At 43.4% G+C, this 25,933-nt stretch overlaps 1 protein-coding gene across 2 annotated transcripts in view; it reads left to right on the plus strand.

The window, feature by feature from the left end:
* Positions 1-5,505: 5,505 nt before the first annotated feature.
* Positions 5,506-25,933, plus strand: part of CHSY1 (chondroitin sulfate synthase 1) — a 75,389-nt gene continuing 54,961 nt past the window's right edge. Inside the window, exons 1-2 of one of the 2 annotated variants that reach the window (XM_019945915.3) lie at positions 5,506-6,365; positions 20,111-20,606. In XM_019945915.3, the coding sequence (XP_019801474.1) occupies positions 6,043-6,365; positions 20,111-20,606 (819 nt within the window). In that variant the 5' untranslated portion in view covers positions 5,506-6,042. The other variant, XM_019945917.3, reaches the window with a different exon arrangement.

A 25,933-nucleotide genomic window follows, 5' to 3' on the forward strand; every position in this document is an offset into this window, starting at 1 on the left:
AAGTGTCCATTGGGAACTCTGGCTCATGTCTCTCCTTTCAACCAGCCCCCACCCCCACCCCGCAGGTTTCACTTTTATTTCTTGTGCATTCTTCTAGTGTTTTATTATTAAAAAAAAAAAACTAGCAAAATCCTTATTCTCTCTGCTTTCTGTCCTACACCTAGTGGCACTCTCTCCATCTCAGAAGGGAGAGGGTTTCCTCACCCTGTTTTACATCTGCAGAGTATCTCATTTTCTGATGGATACAGCGTTGTTTACTTCTCCACTTCCCTCTAAATGGACACAGGTCTAATCTTTTACTATCACAAACAATGTGGCAGAGAATAACCCAGTACAAGTGTCATTCTGTACTGGTATGACTGGAGGAAAAATTCTCAGAAGTGGGGTTGCTGGGTCAAAAGTAAATGCATTTGTAAGTTGCAATTGTGATGAAATTGCCCTCCAAACAGGTTGCAGGACTTGGCTCTCCTCCCAGCCTGTTTCAGAGCCTCCTTCTCCAGACTCCCCAGGAGAATGTCTCATCCCACTGTGTTTATTTTAAACTCCTGTAGAGGCCTCACTGCCGTGTCTGATAACAATCCTTATCACCCATCACTGGTGATAGAAGTGTTTATGACCCTAGCCCAGGCATGATAGTGTAATAACAAGGTGTGTGAATGATTAATGTAGTGGGGTCATTTATCAGGTTTTATGGTGTTAATGTTTTCTGATCCTTGCATTGCACTTTATGTGTTTATGGATCTGAATTTCTGCTGCCTCAGTTTATAGCTTAAACCTTCTTCTGCAGCTTGAATTTTCCCCCCATGCAATTTTATGCTTCACTAGACTGCGAGTAAAACAAAGAGAGTTTGAGTTGCACATCTGGAGCATTTCCACTAGGCCTCCAGGCCTGACCACCACTGTGTGCAGCACTCAGGCGGCAATGCTGCGGGTCAGCTGACCAGCGCCTGGTGGTGGTGGTGGGGGCACTCCTTCCCTCCTGAGAAATGGAAACTTTGTCTTTGTGCAAATGCTCCAGCTGTGGAAACTCTGGCACCGTTTTAGGGATTAATGGCATTTCTTGGCAATGGATGGGAAAGGCAAACTTCTCTGCTACACAAGGATTAAGTGTTAGACTACAAGCAAACTGTCCCCAGACTCTGCAGTGAGGTTATCTCCCAGAGAACATTCAGGCAGTTTCCCAATAGTGCCCGTGCTGGCAGCAGCCAACGTTTTCTAGTTAGTAAGATTACATCCCATCCGGCCAGCACACAGAGTGGTGCTAAATTTCTTCTCTCTGTCTCTCTCCCATACACAGAAACACACACATACTGACTCAATATCTGACAGAAAGAATGGACAGAGCTGATAAGCAGACCAAGGAAGCATGAAGAACATTCTAGCACAACCAGCGTCACATCTACTAGTGTCTGGAAGCCAGAACATAAGCCATATCACTTGCCCTTTCCTGCATCTGGCTGGAAATGCTGCAAATAGAAGGAAACATTGAGCAAAATTCATTAGCTAATGAGGACCTTAAATGTCAGTTTAATAGCAGCATTAATAATAAAGCAAAATTTTATTGGGTTAATAGAGGTTAAGTGGTAATATTAGTAAAATGGTCACTATAGATTTTCTTCTTCGCAGGCGATGAACAGAGCCTTCTGAAAGCATGGATTATGACTCCCTCCTCCACATTCACTGTTTCTTAAAAGAGCCATTTCCAAAGGTTTTTAAAAATTATGAACATTTTTTGCAGGGCCCCTTGTTTAAGGCAGGAGTCCAGGAGCTGTGTCTTTAAAGAAGCCCTTACAGGGAACTCTGTCAGTTGTTCAAGGCTTGCTGCCAACAAACAATTGAGGTATTTACCAAGGGTTTCCAAGAAATTGCTGCAAATTATATGAAATGTTATACCTGTAACAAGCGTTCAATATATTAAGAACAGGAAAAAAAAATGTAACGCGTGTGGGAACAGAATTGCAATTTGCGAGAAAGTGTTCAGTAACATAGGTTCATGCATGAAAACAGAAAGGAAGTTAGATGATGTGGCATGTCTGGACAAATTTCTCATCATCTGTCTAGAATCACTGAGGAGAAACTTCTAGCATGATCTAGTGCAGGGGTCCCCAATCCCCGGGCCACGGACCGGTACCTGTCTGCAGCCTGTTAGGAACCAGGCCACACAGCAGGAGGTGAGCGGAGGTCAAGTGAAGCTTCATCTGCCGCTCCCCATCGCTCACATTACTGTCTGAACCCCCCCACCCCCCGCCATCTGTGGAAAAATTGTCTTCCACGAAACTGGTCCCTGGTGCCAAAAATGTTGTGGACCGCTGATCTAGTGGAAAGACCCATTTAGAGACAAGGAAACTAAGACCCTGAGGGGTCTGCAAGCTTGTCCAGGGGGGACTCCCTCAGTGCAAAAGGAAGCCCAGACCCCACACTTGGTGGGAGTCCCTGATCCAGCCCAGGCCCCCGGGGTGGGGGGGGAAGGGTGTGCCTTTAGGAGTCTTCCTCATTGAATAACTCTGTCTATCTGATTATGGTTAACACCACTCCTTTTTTAAATGAGAAAGATGGTTAATGACTCCCTCAACAGAGAGGGCTCCATGGAGGAAAGTTCTTTCCTCAGTTTCCTCAGGTGAAATGCCTATAGAATCTGATCAACCGGACTTCTCACCTTTACAAATAAATAAAGGAGAGGAAGACATGGGGAGTGAGGACCTGCCTCGGCCTTGAGGGGGTTCTGGGGAGGGTGCATGTGTGTGCACTGGGGGCAGGGGTCTCAGATGCACGCCGTCTTCCCAGATCCTTGCTGGTGTTAGCTGTATCTGGGCAGGTGGGGCCGGCCTCTGGATGGACCTCCACGCTGGGCTTTCTTGTCTGGCCCTTTGGGCCTCTGGCTGTCACCGAAGTCCTTGGTTCTGGGCATTTGCCTCCAACTGTGAAATCCCCCCATGTAGGAGAGTTCTGCTTTCTGATCCAGGCCTCTGAGGGGGCCCTTGCTGGGATGCTTGTGGATCCCTCTCTAGGAGAACTGCCTCAGCCAGACCATCCAGCTGTGCAGGAATTTCCCCTCCATCTCCCCAGACTGTACTTGGGAAGCTGCCCCAGCCCCAGTGTGAAGGCTCCTGGAGCCCCTGGCCAACTTCTACAGGACCCTGCCCTCCCTCTTCTCCTCCTGCCCTCCCCTAGCCTGGTATCCCCTACTTTTCGTGGGATGATTTCACCTGTGTCATAGTCTCCTTGACCCAGGTGCTCTAAACCTTCAGGTCCAGTCATTATGGAAAATAGGGTATGCTCTCTACATTATGAAAGACACACTCCCACTGAGTCTGCAGGTATGCAGGTGAGGCTTCTGACCTAGGAACTGAGGGACACCAAGGAGCCAGGAAATGGAGGAGGACAAAACATTTAATTGCCATCACATATTTATGTACTTTTTATTAGATTTTAGTCTAGATGAGGAAATAGAGAAGTTTAAAGCAGGTTAGCAAATATTGAAATCATTATGTCATGAGATTGAACATCTGTATCTTGCTAGATTTGTGCTGTATAGAAATCACTTTGAATTATGGGGCTGCTGCTGAATTTGGGGGATCTGGTGACTATTCGGCATTTGTGGCTTATGGTCTTACTGGAAACCCCTTCGGGTGATTTTCAAGTCTTTAATTCATGTTTACATGTACTGTATTTTTCTCAAGACCACTGTTGGAATCCTGTGTTCACTGAATAATGTGTATTTTATTTTTAGATGTGGATCACCTCCTAGGGAGGGAGCCTGTGGGAACGTGGGTAATGAACTATTTCTGACATAAATCACAAGAGCCAAAGAAAGTGCTGATATCCAAAGAATAAACAAGAGTGACCACCATTCAATTGCAGAGATGATATCTCTCCCACAAGGTGGCACTTTAAATTGTGTAATATTTCAATCTTTTGGTCATCTTAGCAATGAAGACAGATCCAAAGTTTACCCCAAGCATGCTTATTTTCTGTCCCTAATTCACGGGTTCATTTGATTAAATGAAGGGAAGCTGTCAGGCCCAGGAAAATACTTTGCTCTCTGGGAGTTTCTTTAAAAAACCCCAATACACTGACGACAAAGCAATAACACTAATATTTACATAAACATTTGTTGTATGGGCACTTCATCAGCTTTTGTTACCTTAGCTGCGTTTTGTTTGTTTTTGTTTTTTAAACAAAATGCGGCGCTTCCCTGGTGGCGCCGTGGTTAAGAATCCGCCTGCCAGTGCCGGGGACACAGATTCAAGCCCTGGGAAGATCCCACATGCCAGGGAGCAACTAAGCCCATGCACCACAACTCCTGAACCTGTGCTGTACAGCCCGCGAGCCACAACTACTGAGCCGGCAGGCCACACTACTGAAGCCCAAGAGCCTAGAGCCCGTGCTCCACAAGAGAAGCCATCGCACTGAGAAGCCCGCACACCACAAAGAAGAGTAGCGCCCACACATCACAATCGAAGAGTAGCCCCCACTCGCCGCAACTAGAGAAAGCCCGTCCGGCAGCAAAGAAGACCCAACGCAGCCAAAAATAAACAAATGTATTTTAAAAAATAAGAGGATATGTGTAAAATTTAAAATCCATCATAGAGAATCCGGTTCTCAAAACCTGTCTTTAGAAATCCATGGCACTTTTATGGACGGACTATGTTAAAATATTGACAAAGATTCAGATTAGAGATACTGACTGTCCACATAGACTGTAAATACATTACCTACCATTTCTTCAACATCTATTAAATGCGGGTAGTGTTAGGAGCTTGGACATTAAGTATAGCTTTTTTTTAGCTTAGAAACTAGTGGCAGGGAACAAGGTAACTGAATTCACGGTTCATTCTCCAAGCGTGCACGTCTCAAACGGCTCCTGAACTGTTTATTCTATACGTGCTCGCTCCTACCCACACAGCGGCGCGAACAAAGATACAGTGTGAAATGGGCAGACGCAGGCAAGGTAGCCGGTGAGGTCCGCCTGGCTGAGGGGCTGGGCATGGGGAGTGGGGGTTTATCTGAAGACAGTCTATGCAGGAGGAACGAGTGGTTCGTGGAGAGTTGGCGGACCAAGGAGTCCCTTCTTAAAAATCCCTCCTCAGATTCACGCTACCAATGCATCTTGCAGAACTGGACGGCCGGCAGGCACGGCCCCTCCGAGGGGATACCCTCGGGCCGGTGCTGGGCGCCGCTGCTGGGAGTCCGAGCGCTGGCCGGCGGCTTTGTGGTCGCCGAGAGGCTAACGGGCTGCCGGGCGCCGCGATCCAAGCCCCCGCCGGCGCCGAACCCGGCCCCACGCCCCCTCAGCCCAGGCGGCCTGGCCGCAGACCGCGCGGGCGCGGCCGGGCGGGGCGGGGCGGGGCGGGCTCCGCGCCCGCCCGAAGGGCTGATTTTTTTTTTTTTTGGTCAAACTTTGGCCACGTGAACCGCCCCCCATTCACTTTTGCGCCAATCGGGCGACGCGGACGGATCCCGAGAGGGGCCAGGCTCCGCCGCCGCCGGGGCCGCTTCATAACGCGCCGTGCGTGACGTGAGGCACTCCTGTTGCAATGGCGAGCTAAGCCGGAGGATGTGCTGCGGAGGCGCCGGCCACGAAGAGGACCGGGGCGGGCGCAGCGCCAGCGGAGTCGAGCCAGCTGGGGGACGCGGGCTGGGCGGGACGGGGGCCCGGACTCGGCTGCCACTGCCGTCGCCGTCGCGCTGGCCACTTGCCCCCGAGCGCGAGCGGGAGGAGCCGCCGCCGCCTTGCGCCCGAGCCGCCGCCGGCGCGCGCCGGGCATGGTCCCTTCTTAAAGGCACAGGCCGCGGCTGTGGGGGTGGGCGTGCGGAACAAAGCGCCGGCGCGGGGCCTGCGGGCGGCTCGAGGGCTGCGATGGGCACGGCGGGCCCGCGGCGGCCTCGGCGCTGCCCGGGCCGGGCCTCGAGGCGCTAGGGCGGGCTGGCCTCCGCGGGCGGGGGCGGCGGGCTGAGGGCGCGCGGAGCCGGCGGCGGCGGCGGCGGCGGCGGCGGCGGCGGCGGCGGCGGCGGCGGCCCGGCGGGCGGAGCGGCGCTGGCATGGCAGTGCGCGGCCGGCGCGCCTGGCTCAGCGTGCTGCTCGGGCTCGTGCTGGGTTTCGTGCTGGCCTCGCGGCTCGTCCTGCCCCGCGCCTCCGAGTTGAAGCGAGCGGGCCCACGGCTCCGCGCCAGTCCCGAGGGCTGCCGGCCTGGGCAGGCGGCCGCGGCTTCCCATGCCGGAGGGGCGCGCGGGGATGCGCGCGGGGAGCAGCTCTGGCCGCACGGCAGGGCCCAGGATGGCGGCCCGCACGACAGCAACTTTCTCTTCGTGGGAGTCATGACCGCCCAGAAATACCTGCAGACCCGCGCGGTGGCTGCCTACAGGTGAGACCCTGGTCTCCGGGCACCGCCTCCTGCATCCAGCATCCAAGCGGACTGCCCAGCGGGTCTACCCGTGGCCCGTGGGATCGGGATGCCCCGCGGGCGATGTCGGACATTGGCAGCAGAGGTCAGAGGCGGGATGGTGAGCGCAACGTTCAGAAGGAAGGACTTTGGGGTCAGATGGACCAGGGTGGCCCCTCTGGGTGTGGTCCTCACCCTGACGTAAGGGACTTCATCTTTTCTCGTCCGAGTCCTCGCCTTTGTTAAATGAGCCCTAATGAACATTTCCCTCGTAAGGTTGTTGGGAAAACTTAGAACAGTACTTGTGATAGTGATGGCAGTGGGGATTACTATTTGAGTCTCTGAAATCTTCACCTTTACCTTTGTAGAACTAGAGCCCATGTAAGTTAATCTAGAGTCCTTACACTTGTAGGTTTCACTGTTGGAATCATTTCGGTAAATGGAAGCGGGTACCCACTGCATACTCAGCCCCGCCAGTCTGTTAAATAATTGGAAAGAGAACCTTTGGGAAAAGCAGTTCCTGGCCCATGGTAGATTTGGTGTTAACTAACCCAATTGAGTGATGTGTGTGTTATTCGGTGTCTGGGCCCTGGTTGGCCGTATGAGTTAGAAAAGTGGCTGGAATCATGTTCAGGATTAACAAAGGGATTAGCCAAAGTAATCTTTAGAAGCGAGAAAGAGAGATGATTTTGGAATGGCAGATTTGTATTGAAATGAATTTGAGGTAGAAGAGGGATGTAGATTCAATAAAGGGATATAATGGAAACCTTATATGTGTGAAGTACAGAAATGCTTACTCTACAGATAAGATTTGGGATTCATCCAGCCACAGAGCAAACCAATGCGCGAGAGGTCATCTGGGAATGGACTCTTAGAGCAGTCATTGCTGAGCAAGACCAAGCTGGTTGCTGTTGGTTCTTAATTTATAACCAGTATCTTTATAACTTCAGCTTTTAACTCTAGTTCTGGTCTGAATTTTCAGGCATTAAATGTTGTGAGGGGAAGAACATATATGGATCTCCCTTCCTTTATGGGGGGAAGTAAAGGACTGAAAAGGAAGATGAAAGAGCAGTAGAGAATGTCTGCCCTTTCAGTGCATTGATTCCTCATTCCTGTGTGTTTCCATTGGGATCTTGTTTAAGTCCAGAGCCCAGGTTCTGCCAGCAAGGGTCCTGAGTGCCTGAAAAGGTTAGAAAAGGTAGCATAAATTTGACCAAGATCGTGATTTGGGAACCCGCAGATCAAGGTTTTCTCCCAGATCTATCATGAATTATCTGGAATTTTATACGAATTGTGCTTTTTGTTGGGTTTTTTTGCATTGAATTATAGTTGTTTTACAGTGTTTCAGGTGTACATGTGCTTTTTGAAAAAAGAAATGTCTGCATCAGAAAATGAGGATGAGCTGTTTACAGCATGATTTTGAAAGTAAATCTACATGACTCCAGTTTGGTGACAAGTCCTTTGAAATCACAACTTTGGGACAGTTACCAAAGTAGTTTGTTCAAATAGTAAACGGTGTGATTCCCTGCCCCCCAAACAAGTACATTTTCATAGATACCAAATCAATATATACAGACTAGTAGGGGTCCTGGTACACCAGCAATACTCAGAAAATGTATGGCAAACTGGACCTACTATTTAACACTTGGAGATGATCTTTTCCCAAAGCCCATGCTTGAGGCTCTACTCTTGGCTTCCTTTCCAAATCTCCTGCCTCATCTTTTTTGGATGTAGGATTTTATCTCATTGTTTATTTTCTTTAAGGCAGTTAGGGAAAAGTAGAAACACAATTTGCCCTCTGACCCTTCTTTGTGGCAACTCTGCCTTTTTGATAAAACCCTTACCAGGAAATGGTGTATACTATTTAGTAATTCTGTCAGCTTTCCTGCATACCTTTTCTTGTATCTCTCTGATCTTAAGGAGTCATATTAGTTGGAGCCTGGGGGTGGACCTGCTTTGCTGGTTAAGGTCCTCTGCTTCTCAGCCTGTTAACTCTGTGTTTAGACTGGCTGCAGGAGATGGCACAAGACGATTTTAGACTTAAGGAACTTTGGGGGAAGGCCAGAATTGGGATGGAGGTTATAGGATGTAACTTATGCTTATGGCTTTGCTGTGCTTTGCAGCCTGGGCCAAAAAGTCCACATTCAGCTCTTAAATTGGAAGTTTCATGCAGTATACAAGTTGGATTAAATCTTCTAGCACAAGGTAGAACTCTAGTTTGGCACTGAGTTTTACATCTCTCTTGAAAGGCAGATTCACTCTTTAGCTTAGGAAAAAACCTCAGTGTTTTTTGTTTTTGTTTATTAAAATAAAATTATTGTTTGGCTTGTGGGTTGAAGGGGATGGCAGTGTTTTTAGTAAGATGATACTATAATGTACTTTTATGCTAGGATATTGAAAATGTCAGAATTCAGATCTAGGGACTAGAAACTGTCTGAGACCCAGAAAGGAGCTAAAGCCTTCGAAAAATTCAAGGAGATACACTTGTCTGCACTAAAGTTGGTGCACTTTAATGATGGAAGAGCCCATCATTACTGACTTTTACTTTTCAGACCTGCCATATGCTTACAGTGGGGGAGAGGGATCACCAAGAGATGTTAGCAGTGCAGTGACAGCTGAAAGCAGGCAAGAAACAGATTTTAACAAGCAGGCAAAACAAAACTCAAAGTGTAGCCCATCAGAGACAGGGCAAGGGTAATTCCCTCATAGGCACTGAGCAGATACCATAGCTGTTAAGTTGACAGGAGTGATCCTGGTTCATCAGAATGTTCCCATACACTTAGGGTTTGTCCCTTTGTTCAGCAAATACATGCATAGTCCCTTGGGTCTGGATTCTGAGTGTTGGGGAACACAAGAGTGAAGATGCTTGTTCTCATGGAGCTTCTGTTCTAGTGGGAGGGGCTGACACCAAAAAGAGGGTTTCAGCTAGTGATGGGTGCTGTGAAGAAAGTAGAGCAGGGTAGGGACAGGGTGGGGTGGTGTCTCTCTCTGTTAGGTTGTTGGGGAAGGCCTCCGAGAGTGTGGTGTTTGGGCCAAGATCTGATAATGAGGAGCCTTTGTGGGAATGTCATTGATGAGCGTGCTAGGCAGAGGGAAGAGTTGGTAAATTACAAGGCAGGAACCAGTTTGCAAAGGAACTTGAAGAAGGTCAATAAAAGAAAGAGGATGAGGCTGATAGTGTCTGGTCTTATAGAATTTTACTCTAAGTGAATTAGAAACGCTTTGGAGGGTTTAGATGGGAAAGGGAGGGCTTGCGTAATATTCTGAAAAGTTAATTCTTGCTGTTGTGTGGAGAATAGATTGTAGGGGAGTAAGGAGATGTTAGGAGATGGTCCAGGTGGAGATGAGCATGGTTGGGACTGGAGTGAAATTAATGGGGATGGAGAGAAGAGGATGGTTCCAGGATATATGCTGGAGCCAGAGTTGAAGATGTGTTGACAGAATGCTTGTGAGGAGTGAGGCAGAGAGGAATCAAGGATGACTTCTAGGATTTTGCCTTGAAAGAAAGGGTGGGTGGTGGTGTCATTTATTGAGGTGGGAAAAACTAGAGGAGGAATAGATTTAGGGGGAAGGAGGTAAGTCAGCAGAGATCTGGTTTTGCACAGGAACAGGTGGATGTATCCTTAGCTTTATAAATGTAATGAATTTTAAAAAGAATTGAGAAAAGATTTATATCTGAAGTGATTGCAGTGTGGGAGCTCTGAGATTGTCTTAAACTAAAATTCCCTTAGGGTTCTGGGTAGGGTGGTGTTCTACAAATCAACATATAAGATTTTTTAAATTTTTTAACTCATCCACAAAGTATTTGTGTTCTAGGTAATTTCACTTTAAAATGGTACAGTGGTTCCTCCAAAGTTATTATGCTGGTTAATGACAGTTCATCAGAATCCCTGGCTGGGTTCCTTTGTTATTAGCTGCAATTTGTATTTTTTCCATATTTTTTCTTTTTTCTTAGTTACATCATTTGATATACAGAAGTTAGATGTCCATGTAGTCCAGTCTTTTCCTTTCTGGTTTTAGGGTTGTTCTCCCCATAAGCTGAGGAAGTTTATTGCCCTGGAGAGGTTTTTTTTTTTTAAAGTAACATGTTTCTGATTCTAGAAGGGGTACAAATCACCTCAACCTCATTTTTACCCCAAATGATACATTGTCTCAGCACCATGTGTTGAATAAGCTCCCATTTCCCTACCAATTTGAAATGCCATCTTCATCATACTCAAAATTCCTGGGTATGTTTTTGGACCTGCTCTTTTGTTTCATTGATCTTTCTGTCTTTTCTTGTGCCAGTACTACCTGTTGAAGTTATTGGAGGTTGAATAATATTTTAATATCCAGTACACAAGTTCTACTTTGTTACTTTTCTGTTTCAAACATTTCTTGGCTATACTTACCTGTTCTTGCTGGGAGAGTTTTGGTGCTAGATTTTTTTTTTTTTAATTAATGGTTTGATAAAAAAGAGAAAGCATTCATATTTAGCTCTTTAGTCCATTTTTGTGCCCAGAACACTAAGCTAATTCAACACCTTTTATTTATCTTGATTCTTGCTTCCCTTGCGCTGAAGGCGGGGAACTGTTTTGTTCTTTCTCAGAAGAAAGAGGTGGTGGTTCCCCTTCTTTGCCCCAGGAGTGATAAAGGGCACTATTAAAGATTAGCATCAGTCTATAGGGAATTGTGGTAAGAAAGTTTGAGAAACACTAGCTTTAGATATAGGAATCTTATTGCAAAATGTTGTTTTATCAGTTAATGGCCTCTTCCTAATGCTTTAAATGAAGGCAGACTGTTCCTTTTACCAACCTTAATGAGCAGATCTCAGAGTTCCTTCTTTCTTGAACTCAGTAAACCATGTTTATCTTGAAACAGTTTAGAGCAAGGCTTGCTTTCTCAGGTAGAATTCAGTTTGGCAAAAAAATTACTGAAAGGCTTCTATAATCCAAATAATCAACCTGTAAGGGAACTTTTGGGGCACAACCCATTTCACGTTATAAATTACCTGTATAAGAAAACTGGTGAAGATTGTGGTCCTGAAAATGACTTTAGTATTGTGTCATGGTTCCAGATCTTGATGCTCTCAAACAGAATATTCCAAGGATAGTTGTAGTTGTCAGTAGAAGAGTATACATGATTGTGTTTTTATTGCATTGGCAATTTCACTTTTCCCCATCCATTAATTAAGCTGCAGTTTTTGAAAATGGATTAATAATTCCATTCCTGCAGAGTTCATCATCTAGGGAAGGAAACAAGCAATACTATTGAGTGATAGGGCTCACAGGGTGCCTGGACTAATTACTGTGTGGGTACAGAAGAAAGAGGCCTGCATTGACTTGAGAAGGGGATCGAGGTGAGTCTCACTCACATTCTTACCCCTCTTCCCTTGCATAGTCTTGAAAGATGAGCAGGAGTTTTTGAGGCAGAGATGACAACAGGTTCCTGGAAATGTGGAATAGCAGGAAGTAGTGAAGGGATGATGAGAAAGGGCTGGGATCTGAGAGCTAGTAATTCCATTAGAAATTTTTCCAAAGGAATTTAAAGATGTATGTTATGAAGTGGAAATTGCAAGTATCTTTGGTGTCTTGTATTAGGAGCTATGGATCATAATTGATTTCACTAATTTGTCCATGCTGTGATCTACTTCTCTAACCTTAAAAAATGATGTGACCACAACACTGTAAAGCAGCTATACTCCAATATAAAAAAAAAGAGAGAAAAAAAAAAAGATGTGGCTGAAATGTGTTTATTGGAATGAGGAGAGGTTCATAATATATCTTAGTGAGAGTAGGTTTTAAAATTGTATGCCCATATGAGACCATTTTAAAAATCTAACTAAATAAATGTTTGTGTTTATGTGACATAGAAAAGAAAATGTAAAAGAATATACATACCACGATGCTGAATGATTTTTCATGTTGGCACGTTCTTGTATTTTTGAGTTTTTCTACAGTGAACACTTTGTAATAAAGCTACATAACTACAGTTAAAAAAGAAAAAGGAGGTGACAGCTCTTGGGAGGAAATGTGAGTGAAGTTTTGAGTGTGTTAAATTGTAAGTACCTGCAAGACTGCTGAGCACAGATGGCATGTTGGCCCTGGGTTCCCTAGGGTTTCAAGTCAGGGTCATTCTTGTTTCAGTAAATGACAGTTAATCCTGCCCCAAAATGTAGGGTTAACACATGTATTTGGGTATTGTAACTGTATTTCCTCAGTTACTGTAACTTCACCCTTCCAGGCGATACTTGGGAGAATCAGGTGACAGCGTTTTTAATGTGAGGATTTTTGTATATTCATATAAGTATTCAGTGCCTTCATCTTTTTTTTTTTTTTTTTTTTTGCGGTACGCGGGCCTCTCACTGTTGTGGCCTCTCCCGTTGCGGCGCACAAGCTCCAGACGCGCAGGCTCAGCGGCCATGGCTCACGGGCCCAGCCGCTGCGCGGCATGTGGGATCTTCTCAGACTGGGGCAGGAAGCCATGTTCCCTGCATCGGCAGGCGGACTCTCAACCACTGCGCCACCAGGGAAGCCCCAGTGCCTTCGTCTTTTATTGTCAGTGTCTTTTTGGCTTCTGGTTCTGGATAGAATTGGAGGAAGGTGTTACTGAAACTAAGTTACAGTGTAAAAGTAGTGAAACTGTTCGTCTCACCTTAATTCAGTGTCATTTCCTGAAGCGTTCAGGGCTGCTATATTTTTTCTGTACTTGAGTACATTTTAATGTGAATGATTAAAAATAAGGTGTAGACTGCTCTGATTTGATGTGAACTCTGGGCGTGCAAAACCTGAGAATTATTGAAAATGTAGATACTAATGCCATTAAAATGATTGTCTTGTAAATTGAACCTAGGTGCTGATTTTCTGTTAAACTTTGTTCTGTGTGTTTCCAACCTAATACCAGAAAATAATTGGGCAGGATTTAGAGTGGCAGAGGGACCCAAACATGGAATGAGGGTTTCAGAAAGTAACGTTTGAATGAAGTCTTCTGGCCTTCGAAACCAGACCAAACTCTAAAGGTGTCCTTGACAGGCAGGTCTCAGCCAGGCAGACAGTGGGAGGAGGTGGCTGAAGTGGGTGTAAGCCTTCTCTCATTATCTCTGATGACTGTTCTCTCAGCCTTAGCAGTAGAGGTGGGACTGCAGGACAAATGTGGGCAGACAGGTGTGGGGATGAACAAGCCAGTAGGCTGGCCAGTGGAGGTGTTGGAATCAGACCCCACTTGTGTCATGGTTTCCACATCTTTTAGCTTTGTGATCTCGGGCAAATTACTTACCTGGCTCTGAGCCTCAGTCTTTTCATCTGTAAAACGTGGGTATTGGTGCCTCTCACACCTTGTGAAGTTGTCATAGGTTGAGAGTCTGATGCCCTCAACCCACTGCCCTGCACGCCGTGACTCCTTTTGGGTGTTGGTGATTGGGAAGCGGTCTTGATGCCAGGGAACACCTCAACAGAGGAAGAAGACTGGCTTGCACAGGAGTTGGCTGTGGTTCAGGGTGGTTTTATTGTTTACATTAAACAACACTGATTTTTTTTTCTTAGAATTATATTTGAAAACATTTTGTTTATGCATGACTAAGAATTAGTTGTGTATTTACGCTTCTAAGTGTACAGCAGCAAAATATAAACTGTCAATGTATGCAAAGTGGCTCTCTAAGACTTGAAGCTTTGGAAATGGACCACAAGATCAGAATTTGCCTTCTGCCATTAACACTCCAAATTTTAATTCTTGTGTTTCAAAGAGAGCGTATTTGTGGTCTGTTTGTTGATGAGTATTTCTATTGTTTGCTGTGAACCTAGGCTCAAAGGGCAGGTTGCACTGAGCTGTTAATACCTTGGAACTGCCTCCTGGGCTAGTGCCCAGGCCGTTGTTGAGGTGGGAAGGTGTAATCCACCCTCCAACATCTTTACTGGGGGAAGGGGCCAGGAAGGCTCTTTAATGCTTGCTTTTACCTTAAGTCTAGTTTTCAGGATTAATGGTAAGGAGTCTAATTTGATTTTTCCTTTAAAAATTTTCCCCAACATTTATGATCCCCGTTATATATTTCCCCACCTACTTCTAAAAAGAATTTGAGATTGCTCATATCATAAGGTCATATCCAGTGAGACAGTTAAAAATTTTAAAAGAGGAAGCCACATATCCGGAAACCACATACACGGAAGGGGGAACCTGCTGCTAAGTGCAGTGCTCCTGGGCTGAATAAGGCTTGTATATCCTGCCGGGGGCATTCCTTCAGTTCCAGGAAAGGCCTTGAGTCCTCATTGGGTAGACTGTCTGGGAAGACCTCAGTTCTCCCAGGCCCGTGGCGCTCTGACTGGCAGTATAGAACTGTCCTCCATGTACTTTTTTGGGAGGATGAGCTAAGATTGCTGCTCCATCACATGGTGCCTCCTGTAAGGGTACTCAGTACATTTGCTCCGTTTCTCTACCATAGATGCAGGGGAGAAACTTCCCTGAGGTCTTAGTATCTGGAATCATTATGTCACTTAACCCTGAACAGTGAGACACAGTCTTGTGACTTCTCTTGGTTGTCTGCCGGAAGGCTTACTACCCTGATTTTGCCCTCCCTGCTACAGGTACCACCTTCATGCCTTGCTCCAACTTTCCTACTTTTGTTTTTCTTTCTTAATTTTCTTGCTTATTCTTTTCATCCTGTGTGCATTTTGGTTAAGTTGTCTTAAATCCTTTCTGTAATAGGGAAGAATATAAATGTATACATTTAATTTCTGTTATCTATCAGTTCTGCAGGGGAAAACTATATTCTCCCTTCCTTCCTTGACTCCAAATTCTGAGGTGATTTGATCATATGAGTCTTTTCAAACTTACCACTGTAACTATCAGACCACATATGTAATAGTGATTTGGGGGGACTCACAGAAAATCTCCCGTTCTTATTTATAAAACTTACTGTAACTATTAAAGTTTAGAAAATGTGAAAGAAAGTACTCAATCTTACTCCAGTTTTCTTTTAGTTTTTCCATTGATTAGAGTAAAAAAATATTTTTATTACACAAGTAAAATTATCTGTTAAATATTTTTATTTCTTTGGATGCTTTTTAGTTTAAAGCTTTCTCCTGGATTAAAATTTTTTTTTTTCCCTAACTCTATTTGTTGTAGAAAACATGAAGAAAAGTAAATCCCTTCTGATCCTCTATCCAAAAATAACCATAGTAAACACTTTGGTGTAGAGTTGTACTTTATTTTGTTTTGTATGTGTACTTTTGTTCCCTTATTAATCCATATCACAAGTATTCTGTTGTCTGCTTTTAAAATTTACCTGTATATTATGAATGTGTACCCAGGACAACAGTCATGCTGTAGATGTGGTTTCGTACAGAAATGTATTTTATGTAGTTTTTCTTAAAATGACATGAATAGAAATGGAGACTGTTATTAAATCCTAACTCAGCAAAGGCATTCCTCAGCGAAGCTAATGTCCAGCTGCATGACTTAACTGTGATTTAACTTGATATAGGGTCAGTGTTTAGAAGCCTGGAGGAAAGGAAGGTTATTAGCTTGGGACTCTCAGATTTCAGTTGTTTTATCTGTGCTTTAGCAAGAGTTGGTTATCAGTCCATTGAAAAGTGAGCTTTCCGGCAGGGGCCCTTGCAAATGTTCTGTGGTTTCAATTAAGTGAGAGCTCTTTGCTCCTGGTTACAAACGTGTTGATGGCAAAGTTGACATTTGCTTATGAAAATTAAGGAAGCTGACCTGTTTCTGTCTCAGAAGGGGGGCCAGTTTGCTTCTTCAGTACCAGTTCCTTCATTTCTTTGAAATTATTGATGCCCTCCCCCTGCCTTCCCCAGGGTGGTGAATCATGATTTATGTTCCAGAACTCTTTATGGAGCTATTTAAGCTAAAGGGACCCTAAGTAAAAAGATCATAATTTGCCAAGATTGAAGGATTTACAAAAGCTCAATATTAAGAGATTTCCCTCAAATTACCAGTCATTTAAGAACAGAAAAGGGCAATGTGAGGTTTTTCCTTGGGTTACCTGAAAAGGAAAAGATAATAATCAGTGGAGTTACCTTAAAACTGCAGAGAGGCTTTTAAAGATGGTTTGAGGTTAGATTGTCTGTTTTTAAAATTAACTGGTCGCTCTTCCTGGACAAATTACACCATTTCAGGTTATAGTTCAAGTATTAATCACATCACTGATGGTTGTACTGCTAGTGCTTCCATCGCTATATTCTATCTGGGGTGGCACATAGGAAGCAGAGCCAGACAAAATGAATTTTGATCCTCAGTCTGATAATGAAAGATTCTGGTGTTTTAAGTGAGAACACTTTTAAAGTTTAAAGTCTTTTTAGACTTCTACCCTGACATTGTCTTGAGATTGATAGTATGATAGAACTCTGTTATATAGCTTGAGTGTCAGGTTTTTAGCCAGAAATAAGAAGCAGCATTTTTCACAATGCCTTCACTCTGGTGTGTAATCTTGAGACTGACTATTCCAAGTTCAGCCCACACTTTCCTGTCTCCCCCATTTTTCTTTCAGTACCTTATTTTATTTGCAAACTCTTGTATTCCCTAATAAGTCACACTTAGTAATGCTTACCTCATGCCAGGCTGCCTTCTAAGCTCTTCTAGATGTAATAATCCATTTAACCCTCACCACAACCCTATAAGGCAGGTACTATTATTATCCCCAGTTTACAGATAAGGAAAGTGAGTCACAGAGTAACTTGCCCAAAGTGAAGCCAGGATTTTCACCCCAATAGCCTGATTCCAGAGTCCATGCTCTTAACCATCACACACTGTATTATGTCTCAAGAGCAGGTTTTTCCTCTGAATGTAAGCGCTGTCTTACCGACCCTGTATTCCAAATAACCCCATGATGCTTTAGGATTTTAATGGCTTCTGGAGTTGACTTACTTTAGTACTACTTTGAATGTGGTCTGTATTATTTATTTATTTATTTTTTTACGGTGTGCGGGCCTCTCACTGCTGTGGCCTCTCCCGTTGCGGAGCACAGGCTCCGGACGCCCAGGCTCAGCGGCCATGGTGCACGGGCCAAGCCGCTCTGTGGCACGTGGGATCCTCCTGGACCGGGGCCCGAACCCTTGTCCCCTGCATCGGCAGGCGGACTCCCAACCACTGCGCCACCAGGGAAGCCCGTAGTCTGTATTATTAATCACAGAACCAGTTGGGTAGAAGCTAAAGCTAAGTTGATTTTATTCACTACCCTTTTAAAATCAGTTGTGAGATACTACAGACTATTTTGTTTAAAATTATTTCAGAAGTACCATGAACTGTAGTATATTTCAACTCCAGCATGTCTGTGGATTTTACCTCTTAATAATTATATTCTGGTTGTATTTTGATTAAGTTGCCTTTTTTCTGCATGTAGGAATGTTAGTGTGCCTCACCTGGAAATTTCTCAAAGATAAGAGCCAGCTCGTTTCTTGCCCTTTTGCGTGCGCACGCTCATACATATGCACGGCATATTTAAGTCCCTTATTTCACACGAGTGAGCAGTATTTATTGAACTCTATTACTTGCCAAGGACTGAAATTATTTATGTTTTTGAAGAATTGTTCTGCCAAACAAAAATCATTTCTACATGAATGGAGAAATAAGGGGCTTCTTGACTTGGATGGGGGATCTTCTTGGTATAACTTCGTTATCACTGACTTGCCCAGACTGGGAAATTGTCTCCCTCCTGATGATGGTGCTATGTCAGAAGAGTGCATTTAAGTTATATTTTATGTAGGTTGGTGTTCATTCCCATTTTAAAATGGACTTTTCTCTTTGCAGGAGGGGTTGATTTCTCTTTAAATTAATTGCCTCGTTCCTACTATGTTTACATGCTTTTTTTCAGGAGCAAATCCTTTGTGAAAATGAAGTACAGTACCTAGTATAGCATCTGTAGTCCCATCAGGTTTCATTTATGCCGAATTCTTAGTTAAGGGTTCTGTAAATGGTATAAGACCTGTAGGTCCATTTTAAATCCATAGGCATTAAGGGAAAAACATTACAACTACTATATTACATCCATTCTAAGATGCACTTTTTTTTTTCACATTTTAACATCTCTGAAGTGAGGATGCGTTTTACAGTTGCTCTCATCATGTGATTATGATTGGCTATACAGGCATACCTCGGAGATAACTGGAAGTTCCAGACTGCTGCAATAAAGCAAATATCCCAATAAAGCGAGTCATAATTTTTTTTTTGGCTTCCCAGTGTATATTAAAATTATGTTTATGCTTATCAGACTGGTCTGTTAAGGTGCAGTAGCATTATGTTTAAAAAGCAATGTACATATGTTAATTTTAAAATACTTTATTTCTAGGCCTTTCTCACTTTCTGAGATGGCCCACACTCTGTGGAGTGTGTTTTCTCTAAATAAATCCACTTCTTACCTATCACTTTGTCTCTCACTGAATTCTTTCTGCGATGAGATGTCAAGAACCTGAGCTTCATTAAGTCCTGAAACCAAGAAAAAGCTGAGAAGCAGCCCTGGGACCTGGGATTGCTCAGACCACCTTAAATCAGCCTCACCGCCCCAGCTATTCTGGAAATTCCTTTCTCCGTGGTAGTTGGCTGGGTGCAGCAGCCAATCTGGCTGTGGCGCTCCCACATGGGTCCGTGAGGTCACAATGAGCACTGGCCAATGGGGATCAAGGAACCAGCAACCAATGGCAGAGGCACTAGTATCGGCTGGGCCAATGGGAAGGCAGCGAGGCACTCCCAGCTGGGTATGGAGAACGTGGCTCCCCCTCCCGAAGAGAAGCTGGGACCCTCGTGGTCGCCTGATCCTGGCGGGTTGTGGGGTTGGGGGGACTCCGGCTCGGTTAGTATCCAGAGAACAGGGAGAAGCGAGCCACCAAAAAAAAAAACAAAAAAACCCTTTATTTCTAAAAATGCTAACCATTATCTGAGCCTACAGAGCCAACCATCAGCCTCTTTTTGCAGTAGTACCATCAAGGATCGCCATAACATAGTAGTAATGAAAAGTTTGAAATATTGTGACAGTTAAAATTGCGACAGAGACATGAAGTGAGCAAATGCTGTTGGAAAAATGGTGCCGATAGACTTGCTCCTGCAGTGGCTTCCTGCTGCTTTAAAGCATAAAGGCCCCCATCTCTGGAGGGCTGCTAGGCCTTGCAGTTTTCCCCCATCAAGACAGCCCCCCTCCCCCCCACACACTCTGGGTCTGCTTCTTATCCTTGATGTTCACCCGCCTCAGGGAAGCATTCCCCGCTCCCTGTCTGGTTGGTGTCCTTTGTTTGCTCACCTTTCTTGGTTAAGTGTATGACTGGCCTCGTGTCGACTCCACATCAGCTGCAGGGTCTGTGTTTTGCTCACCGCTGCATCCCCGTGGCCTAATGCATACTTGGCACTTGATGAGCATTCCAAGAAAATGTATTGAATGAACAATTTTTTTAAAAAAAATTTTTTGTTTTAGAGAGTGGAGGAGTTTGTAGGTAGGGAGTTGGTAGTATCAGAGAATTAACCTGAATATCTAGACTTGGTGCCTTGGCAATTTGGTTTTTAGCCATAGCTAAAACATAGTTATCTGGGAAATATTTTAATACTTCATCATTCTTTTTCATTGGGATTCTTTTGAAAATGAGTTAGGACTTTGCAATACCGGTAGTGTGGGCTTCCGTTAAGGGGAAGCTTTTTATCATCCTTTTGAATGTACATTCAAAGTGATTCAACATGAATCAAGATATGGGAATTTATGGAAATGGGAAGCCTGGAATAAACTGTTCCCTCACTGATGTTTATTTTAATTCCAGAACATGGTCCAAGACAATTCCTGGGAAAGTCGAATTCTTCTCTAGTGAGGGTTCAGACACATCGATCCCAATTCCAATAGTGCCACTACGGGGAGTGGACGACTCCTACCCACCCCAGAAGAAGTCTTTTATGATGCTCAAGTACATGCATGACCACTACTTGGACAAGTATGAATGGTTTATGAGAGCAGACGATGATGTTTACATCAAAGGAGACCGTCTGGAGAATTTTCTGAGGAGTTTGAATAGTAGTGAACCCCTCTTTCTTGGGCAGACAGGACTGGGCACCACGGAAGAAATGGGGAAACTTGCTCTGGAACCTGGTGAGAACTTCTGCATGGGGGGCCCTGGTGTGATCATGAGCCGGGAAGTTCTCCGGAGAATGGTACCACACATCGGCAAGTGCCTCCGGGAAATGTACACAACCCACGAGGATGTTGAGGTGGGAAGGTGTGTCCGGAGGTTTGCAGGGGTGCAGTGCGTCTGGTCTTATGAGGTAAGAACAGAAGAAAATCTGTTGCTTTTGTTACTAGGTCTGGACCAGTCATAGGAAACTATTAGTGATAATGTCCTCTTTAAGGCTTAAAAATTCATATTAAGTTATACATTTTTACCTTGGTTCTTTTAATTTGAATTCTCTCATTACTTTTTCTCTTGGTTTTTAGAACATACCTTATGTACTTTTGTCCTAAAATCTTAGTTAATAATGGCATTTGGGACCCAAAGAAAAGGATTAATACAGGTCACAGTGATACTTTCATGATTTTCCAGAAGATTTATCTAATCTGACTTCTGATTTTGCAGATGTGATTATAAGAGTGTCCCTTTTCTCCCAAAGGTCTGACTTCTCTCATCTGGTCACGTTGACCGACACAGTTTAGAAACTTAAATGTTTGAATTCATAAAATGAGTAATGATGTAAAACAGCCAATAGTATTTGGCTTTGCATATATATTAAACCTTGATTTTTTAACAGTTGTTATGATCTGTAAGTTTGCAATATAGTTGTTCCTTTCAGAATAGGCAGTTTCCAACATATTGATACATCGGTGCAATTTTTTGAAGGAAACCTACTTGGGGATGTTTTCTCTTTAATAGTTGTGGAGAATATGAGTTAGCTTTTGATTTCTCTTTGTTTTTATTGGCAGATGTGCACCTCTTGCCTACAGTTGCAGGATGTGATATTAGTCAGAATGGAAAAAATGATTTAGGTTGTGTTGTTTAGATTGATACACTACTGATAGTTGTGAGGAGCAAAGGGAATTGCTAGACCTTTGCCCAAGAAAAAGAAATGCATTTTCAGATGTAAAGTGTTAGCTTGTCTTCTGAGTTAATTTTCTAAAGTGCTTGTGTGAAGAAATGGTATTCTGGCCAGTACTTGCCTTTCTCCTAGACTTCTTTTTAAATGTCTCCTAATCACACTATTTCTTTAGTTTGAACTTTTAGGGAAGTGGACATTTTCGAGTATACAGGAAGTAGTCTTTGTATAGTTTCCAGTTATAAAAGAAACATTGTAAATCCCAAATGTGATCTGACTGAACACTCTAATCTCTTTGTGTACTCCCCCCGCCTCCCCATGCATGGGCCATTGCTCATTGGATCTAGGGGGGATTCTGTTTTCATGGATTTTTGCTGCTAGGAAAGCCGTTTGGAGATTTCGTGCAGTTTTAAGCACGATACAGCTGGCAGTATTCCTGCATTTTCCCCATCCTTAATTAAGTAGTTATAACCTTAACAAGTTTCATTATTCTTAAAATGTGTAATGCCTTGTGTATTTTGGAGTGCTTTATGCTGCCCCTGATCTCTGAGAAGCTAGCCTTCCTGCTAGAACTGCAGAGGATAGGTCTACCTTTGAGAGAGAATTTTAAAAAATCTCTTAGTGTTGTCATACTGTTAGATCTTACACGCTGATAGATAGACACCAACAGAGTCAGTACCTTGAGTTTATCAAGAGCTCTGACCTAACATTAGTGCCAAGATAGAGTGAGAAAGTATTGTCTTGGGGGTGTAGGGGTTGGGAGACAGTTTTGGGGCTATTTCCCTTTATTATGATGTAATCGCCAAAGTTTTCTAAGGCCTGAAGTGAGGGTGCTGGGAATCATCCTGTCTGTACACTTGGAACTGCCGGTTAGACTTGACGCATCTGGTAAATGACCTTATTAGCTAAAAGGATCTGGTGGGGGAGGAAGCTCCTTCCCTGGGTCACTCCCTGTCCTTGCCCAGGATCTCCTGAGTCAGCTTCAGATGCTGTCTACTGCTTTGCATTTCCCTAAATGCCTGATGACACATTTTTTTCTAGATACTGCTGGCTTGGTCTCCACAGGGCTTGTACCAGATGACTCTCCTTTTGTGGGAGAATATCTTCTCCCAGAGTGTGGCTTGCAAATGTGGTATTTTTATTATATGCAAATTGTGAGTTTAAGTGTAGTCTAGTTTATCATTCTTTTCCTGTGTGGTTTGTGTTTTTCATGTCTTAAGAAATTCTTCCCTTCCTTGGGTCACAGGAACTTTCTATACATTTTTCTATAAATATAGTTTTGCCTTTCACATGGAGTTCATCCATATCATTTTTAAGAATTCTGTTGGGACATTTACCATTTTATTAGACCTTTGATTTCTTTTCTGTTTCCTTTTTTATTCTAACAGAAAATGCTTAAGAGGTTCTAACCTAAGTCGTCATTAGGATTTATCATTGTGTTCACCACTCAGGCAAGATTAATACCCTCATGTGGATGAGGAACTTTTATTAAACTTTCTGTAAATCTAGTTTCTCCATTAAGGCTCACATTATGAGAAATTATTGAGGTGGAATCTTATGTTAAAGACAATTATGTTAAGCTTTGGGTCTTGGAAGGTACTTTTTTAGCTCTATTATAAACCTAGCCAGAAAGTGTAATTTTTTTTTTGCAAGTCCCAGATAATGTCTTGGGATTACACTTACATAATTAAAGTGGCTCCTCAGGAGTAACTGTCATAATCAAAATCCAGATTCATTTCTAAGCTTGTTTTGACTATTTACTTTTTTTTTTTTTGGCCGCACCACACATCATGTGGGATCCTAGTTCCTCGACCAAGGATTAAACCTATGCCCCCTGCATTTGAAGCACAGTCTTAACCACTGGACCACCAGGGAAGTCCCTGTTCTGACTATTATTGGTGGCTAATTATTAATACATGACTTTAAAAACTTTATTTGGAAATCATTTTAATTTCACAGGAACATTACAGAAAAAAAAAGTGCAAGGAACATCCATATACCTATACCCAGAGTAACCTGTTATCATTTTACTCCATTTGTGCTATCATTTGCTTGACTGCCCCTCCACCCTCTTCCAGTACAGAGACATAGACTTACCCAACCACCATTTATGGGTAGCTTTCTTTGTGGCCCTTTACTTTAAATAATGTCAATGTATTTTGAGTACAAATAGAGAAATTCTCTTATACCACTACAGTACAGCTTAAGTAAATTTAACATAATGTTGTCTGTAGACTCAGTAAAGTCCTGGTAACAGCTCTTCCTTCTCCATTACAGGCTCCAGCCTGGGGTCTTGCATTTGATTGTCATGTCTCTTTAATCTAGGATGTTTGCACAGCCTCTTTCTTTGTCTTTTATGACCTTGGCATTTTTGTTAAGTGACTTTAAAAATTTCATTTTCATAATGAAAAAATGTGACTGCAATATGGTAACCCATTAGGCGGTTTTTAGTAATGCTTTTCAAGGCTTATTAAAATCTACTGTGAGGACCCAGCAGCAGAGAGAGTGTGGACCTTGAGACTGTTAATGCTGGTGGAAAAGAGGTAGAAGGAGCTGGCAGGCCTGACTCCCCCTTGTCACATGGGGTCAGCATCACTAACTCAAGTTATACCAGTTTTTTTCTTTTTTTGATGAACATTATTGAACAATTTGACACAGTAATTTATTTTATTTAGGCAAATCTATGAAATATTATACTACTCTTTTAATAGGAGGGGACAAAAAGAAAGTTGACCTAAGTAATCTATTCATTTTATTTTTCATTTCTTACTGAAGTATATATATATCATACCTTTGGAAAAGTGCACAGATCATAAATAAGTATAGAGCTCAGTGGATTTTCACAAACTGGACATAGCTATGTAACCAGCATCCAGATCTTGCTTTTACTATTTTAACTCAATGTTTGACTAGGTAGAAAATGATCATTACTAATGAAAGTTAGCAACAAGCATAGATAGATTTCGCAACTTAAAAAAAAGTTTATCTTTTTAATAGCTAATGCTGTCATATGGTTCAGAATTCGAAAGTGCAAAGGGTTTACTAGGATAAGTCCTGCCACCTCTATCTCCAGCCACTGGGTTCCCCTCATGAGTCAGCCACCATAGTGCACCTTTACAGATACAACCTACGTGTATATAAGCAATTAAGTTTGTATATCTTCCCCCTTTTATATGAATGTTAGCATGTTTTACATACTATGCACATCTTGCTGGTTTTCACTTACATGTCTTGGAAGATTTTCCTTTCGGTACATAAAGAGCTTCATCTTTTTTTAATGGATATTCAGGCTATTTCCAGTTCTATTCAGCAGTGTTTCTAACCAGTCATTTATCCTAATGTTTCCCAGTCTTTTTTACATCATGGCACACATGTTAAGGCAACTGCCTCGAGAGGGCTTCTGCTACCCCATCCCCTAACCACTCTACCCGCCCTTTGCAGACCCAAAGGGATTGTTATTTGGCACATCTAGAACTGTTTGGGATACACCAGTACACCAAGCCACACCAGTTGTGATGTCTGAGTTAACCAGTTAATATTTATTAAGGGATCATTAATGACCCAAGTACTGCCCTCCGAACTGGTAGGAAATTGCAAAAGAAGAATGAAAGATGAATGGCCTTTTTCTCCCTCAAAGACTTTAGTCTAGTTGAGGAGACAAAAACATATATGTTCATGAAATAGTTGAAAAAAAACTTAAAAGTGTAAAACCTTGTGATGCTGATTTTAAATATAAAATAGAAGGGTAAGATCTATGATGTTCTTTTTTTTAAAAATTAATTTATTTTTTAGCTGCATTGGGTCTTTTTTGTGCACCCGGGCTTTCTCTAGTTGTGGGGGCTACTCTTTGTTGCTGTGCGCGGGCTTCTCATTGCAGTGGTTTCTCTTGTTGCAGAGCATGGGCTCTAAGGTGCACGGGCTTCAGTAGTTGTGGTGCGTGGGCTCAGTAGTTGTGGCTCACAGGCTCTAGAGAACAGGCTCAGTAGTTGTGGTGCACAGGCTTAGTTGCTCCGCGGCATGTGGGATCTTCCCCTGCACTGGCAGGCGGATTCCTAACCACTGCGCCACCAGGGATGTCCCCATGATGTTCTTTTTATAGGAAGGCATATCACCAAGGGGAATTGGAGTTTAGAGCAAAATATGTGAAAAGAGAAGTTCTTCTTTATTAGTCTGACTGGCTTTTAAAGGAGTATTGAACATCCTTACATCAGAAGCCTGAGATTTTTTTCTTTAATCATAGAAGAAATAATGTTTCTTAACTGCTAGTTGTCTTAGACCTGCTTTGTGTTATAGGGGTGCCTTCCTCATTCCTATAGGCTGCCCATTAACTTACGTGGCCAAGAACCAGGCAGGCCTCTAAATGGCTAGAATAGATGCTCAAATACTGAGCACTAATGCAGCCTGTTTCTTCGAGGCAGAGCCCTTCATGGTCTTATACTGAGCCTTATTCTTTTGTTCTGGCAGTTTGGTGGTTCAATTTCCAAGCCCCTGATAGATTAGAAGGGCAAATTAGCACCCCCAAAAGGGGGATATTATGTAAGGACTGTGTCAGCAGTGAGTGGGAA

This window comes from Tursiops truncatus, chromosome 2 (assembly GCF_011762595.2).
Source record: "Tursiops truncatus isolate mTurTru1 chromosome 2, mTurTru1.mat.Y, whole genome shotgun sequence".
In the NCBI taxonomy this organism is placed as follows: Eukaryota; Metazoa; Chordata; class Mammalia; order Artiodactyla; family Delphinidae; genus Tursiops; species Tursiops truncatus.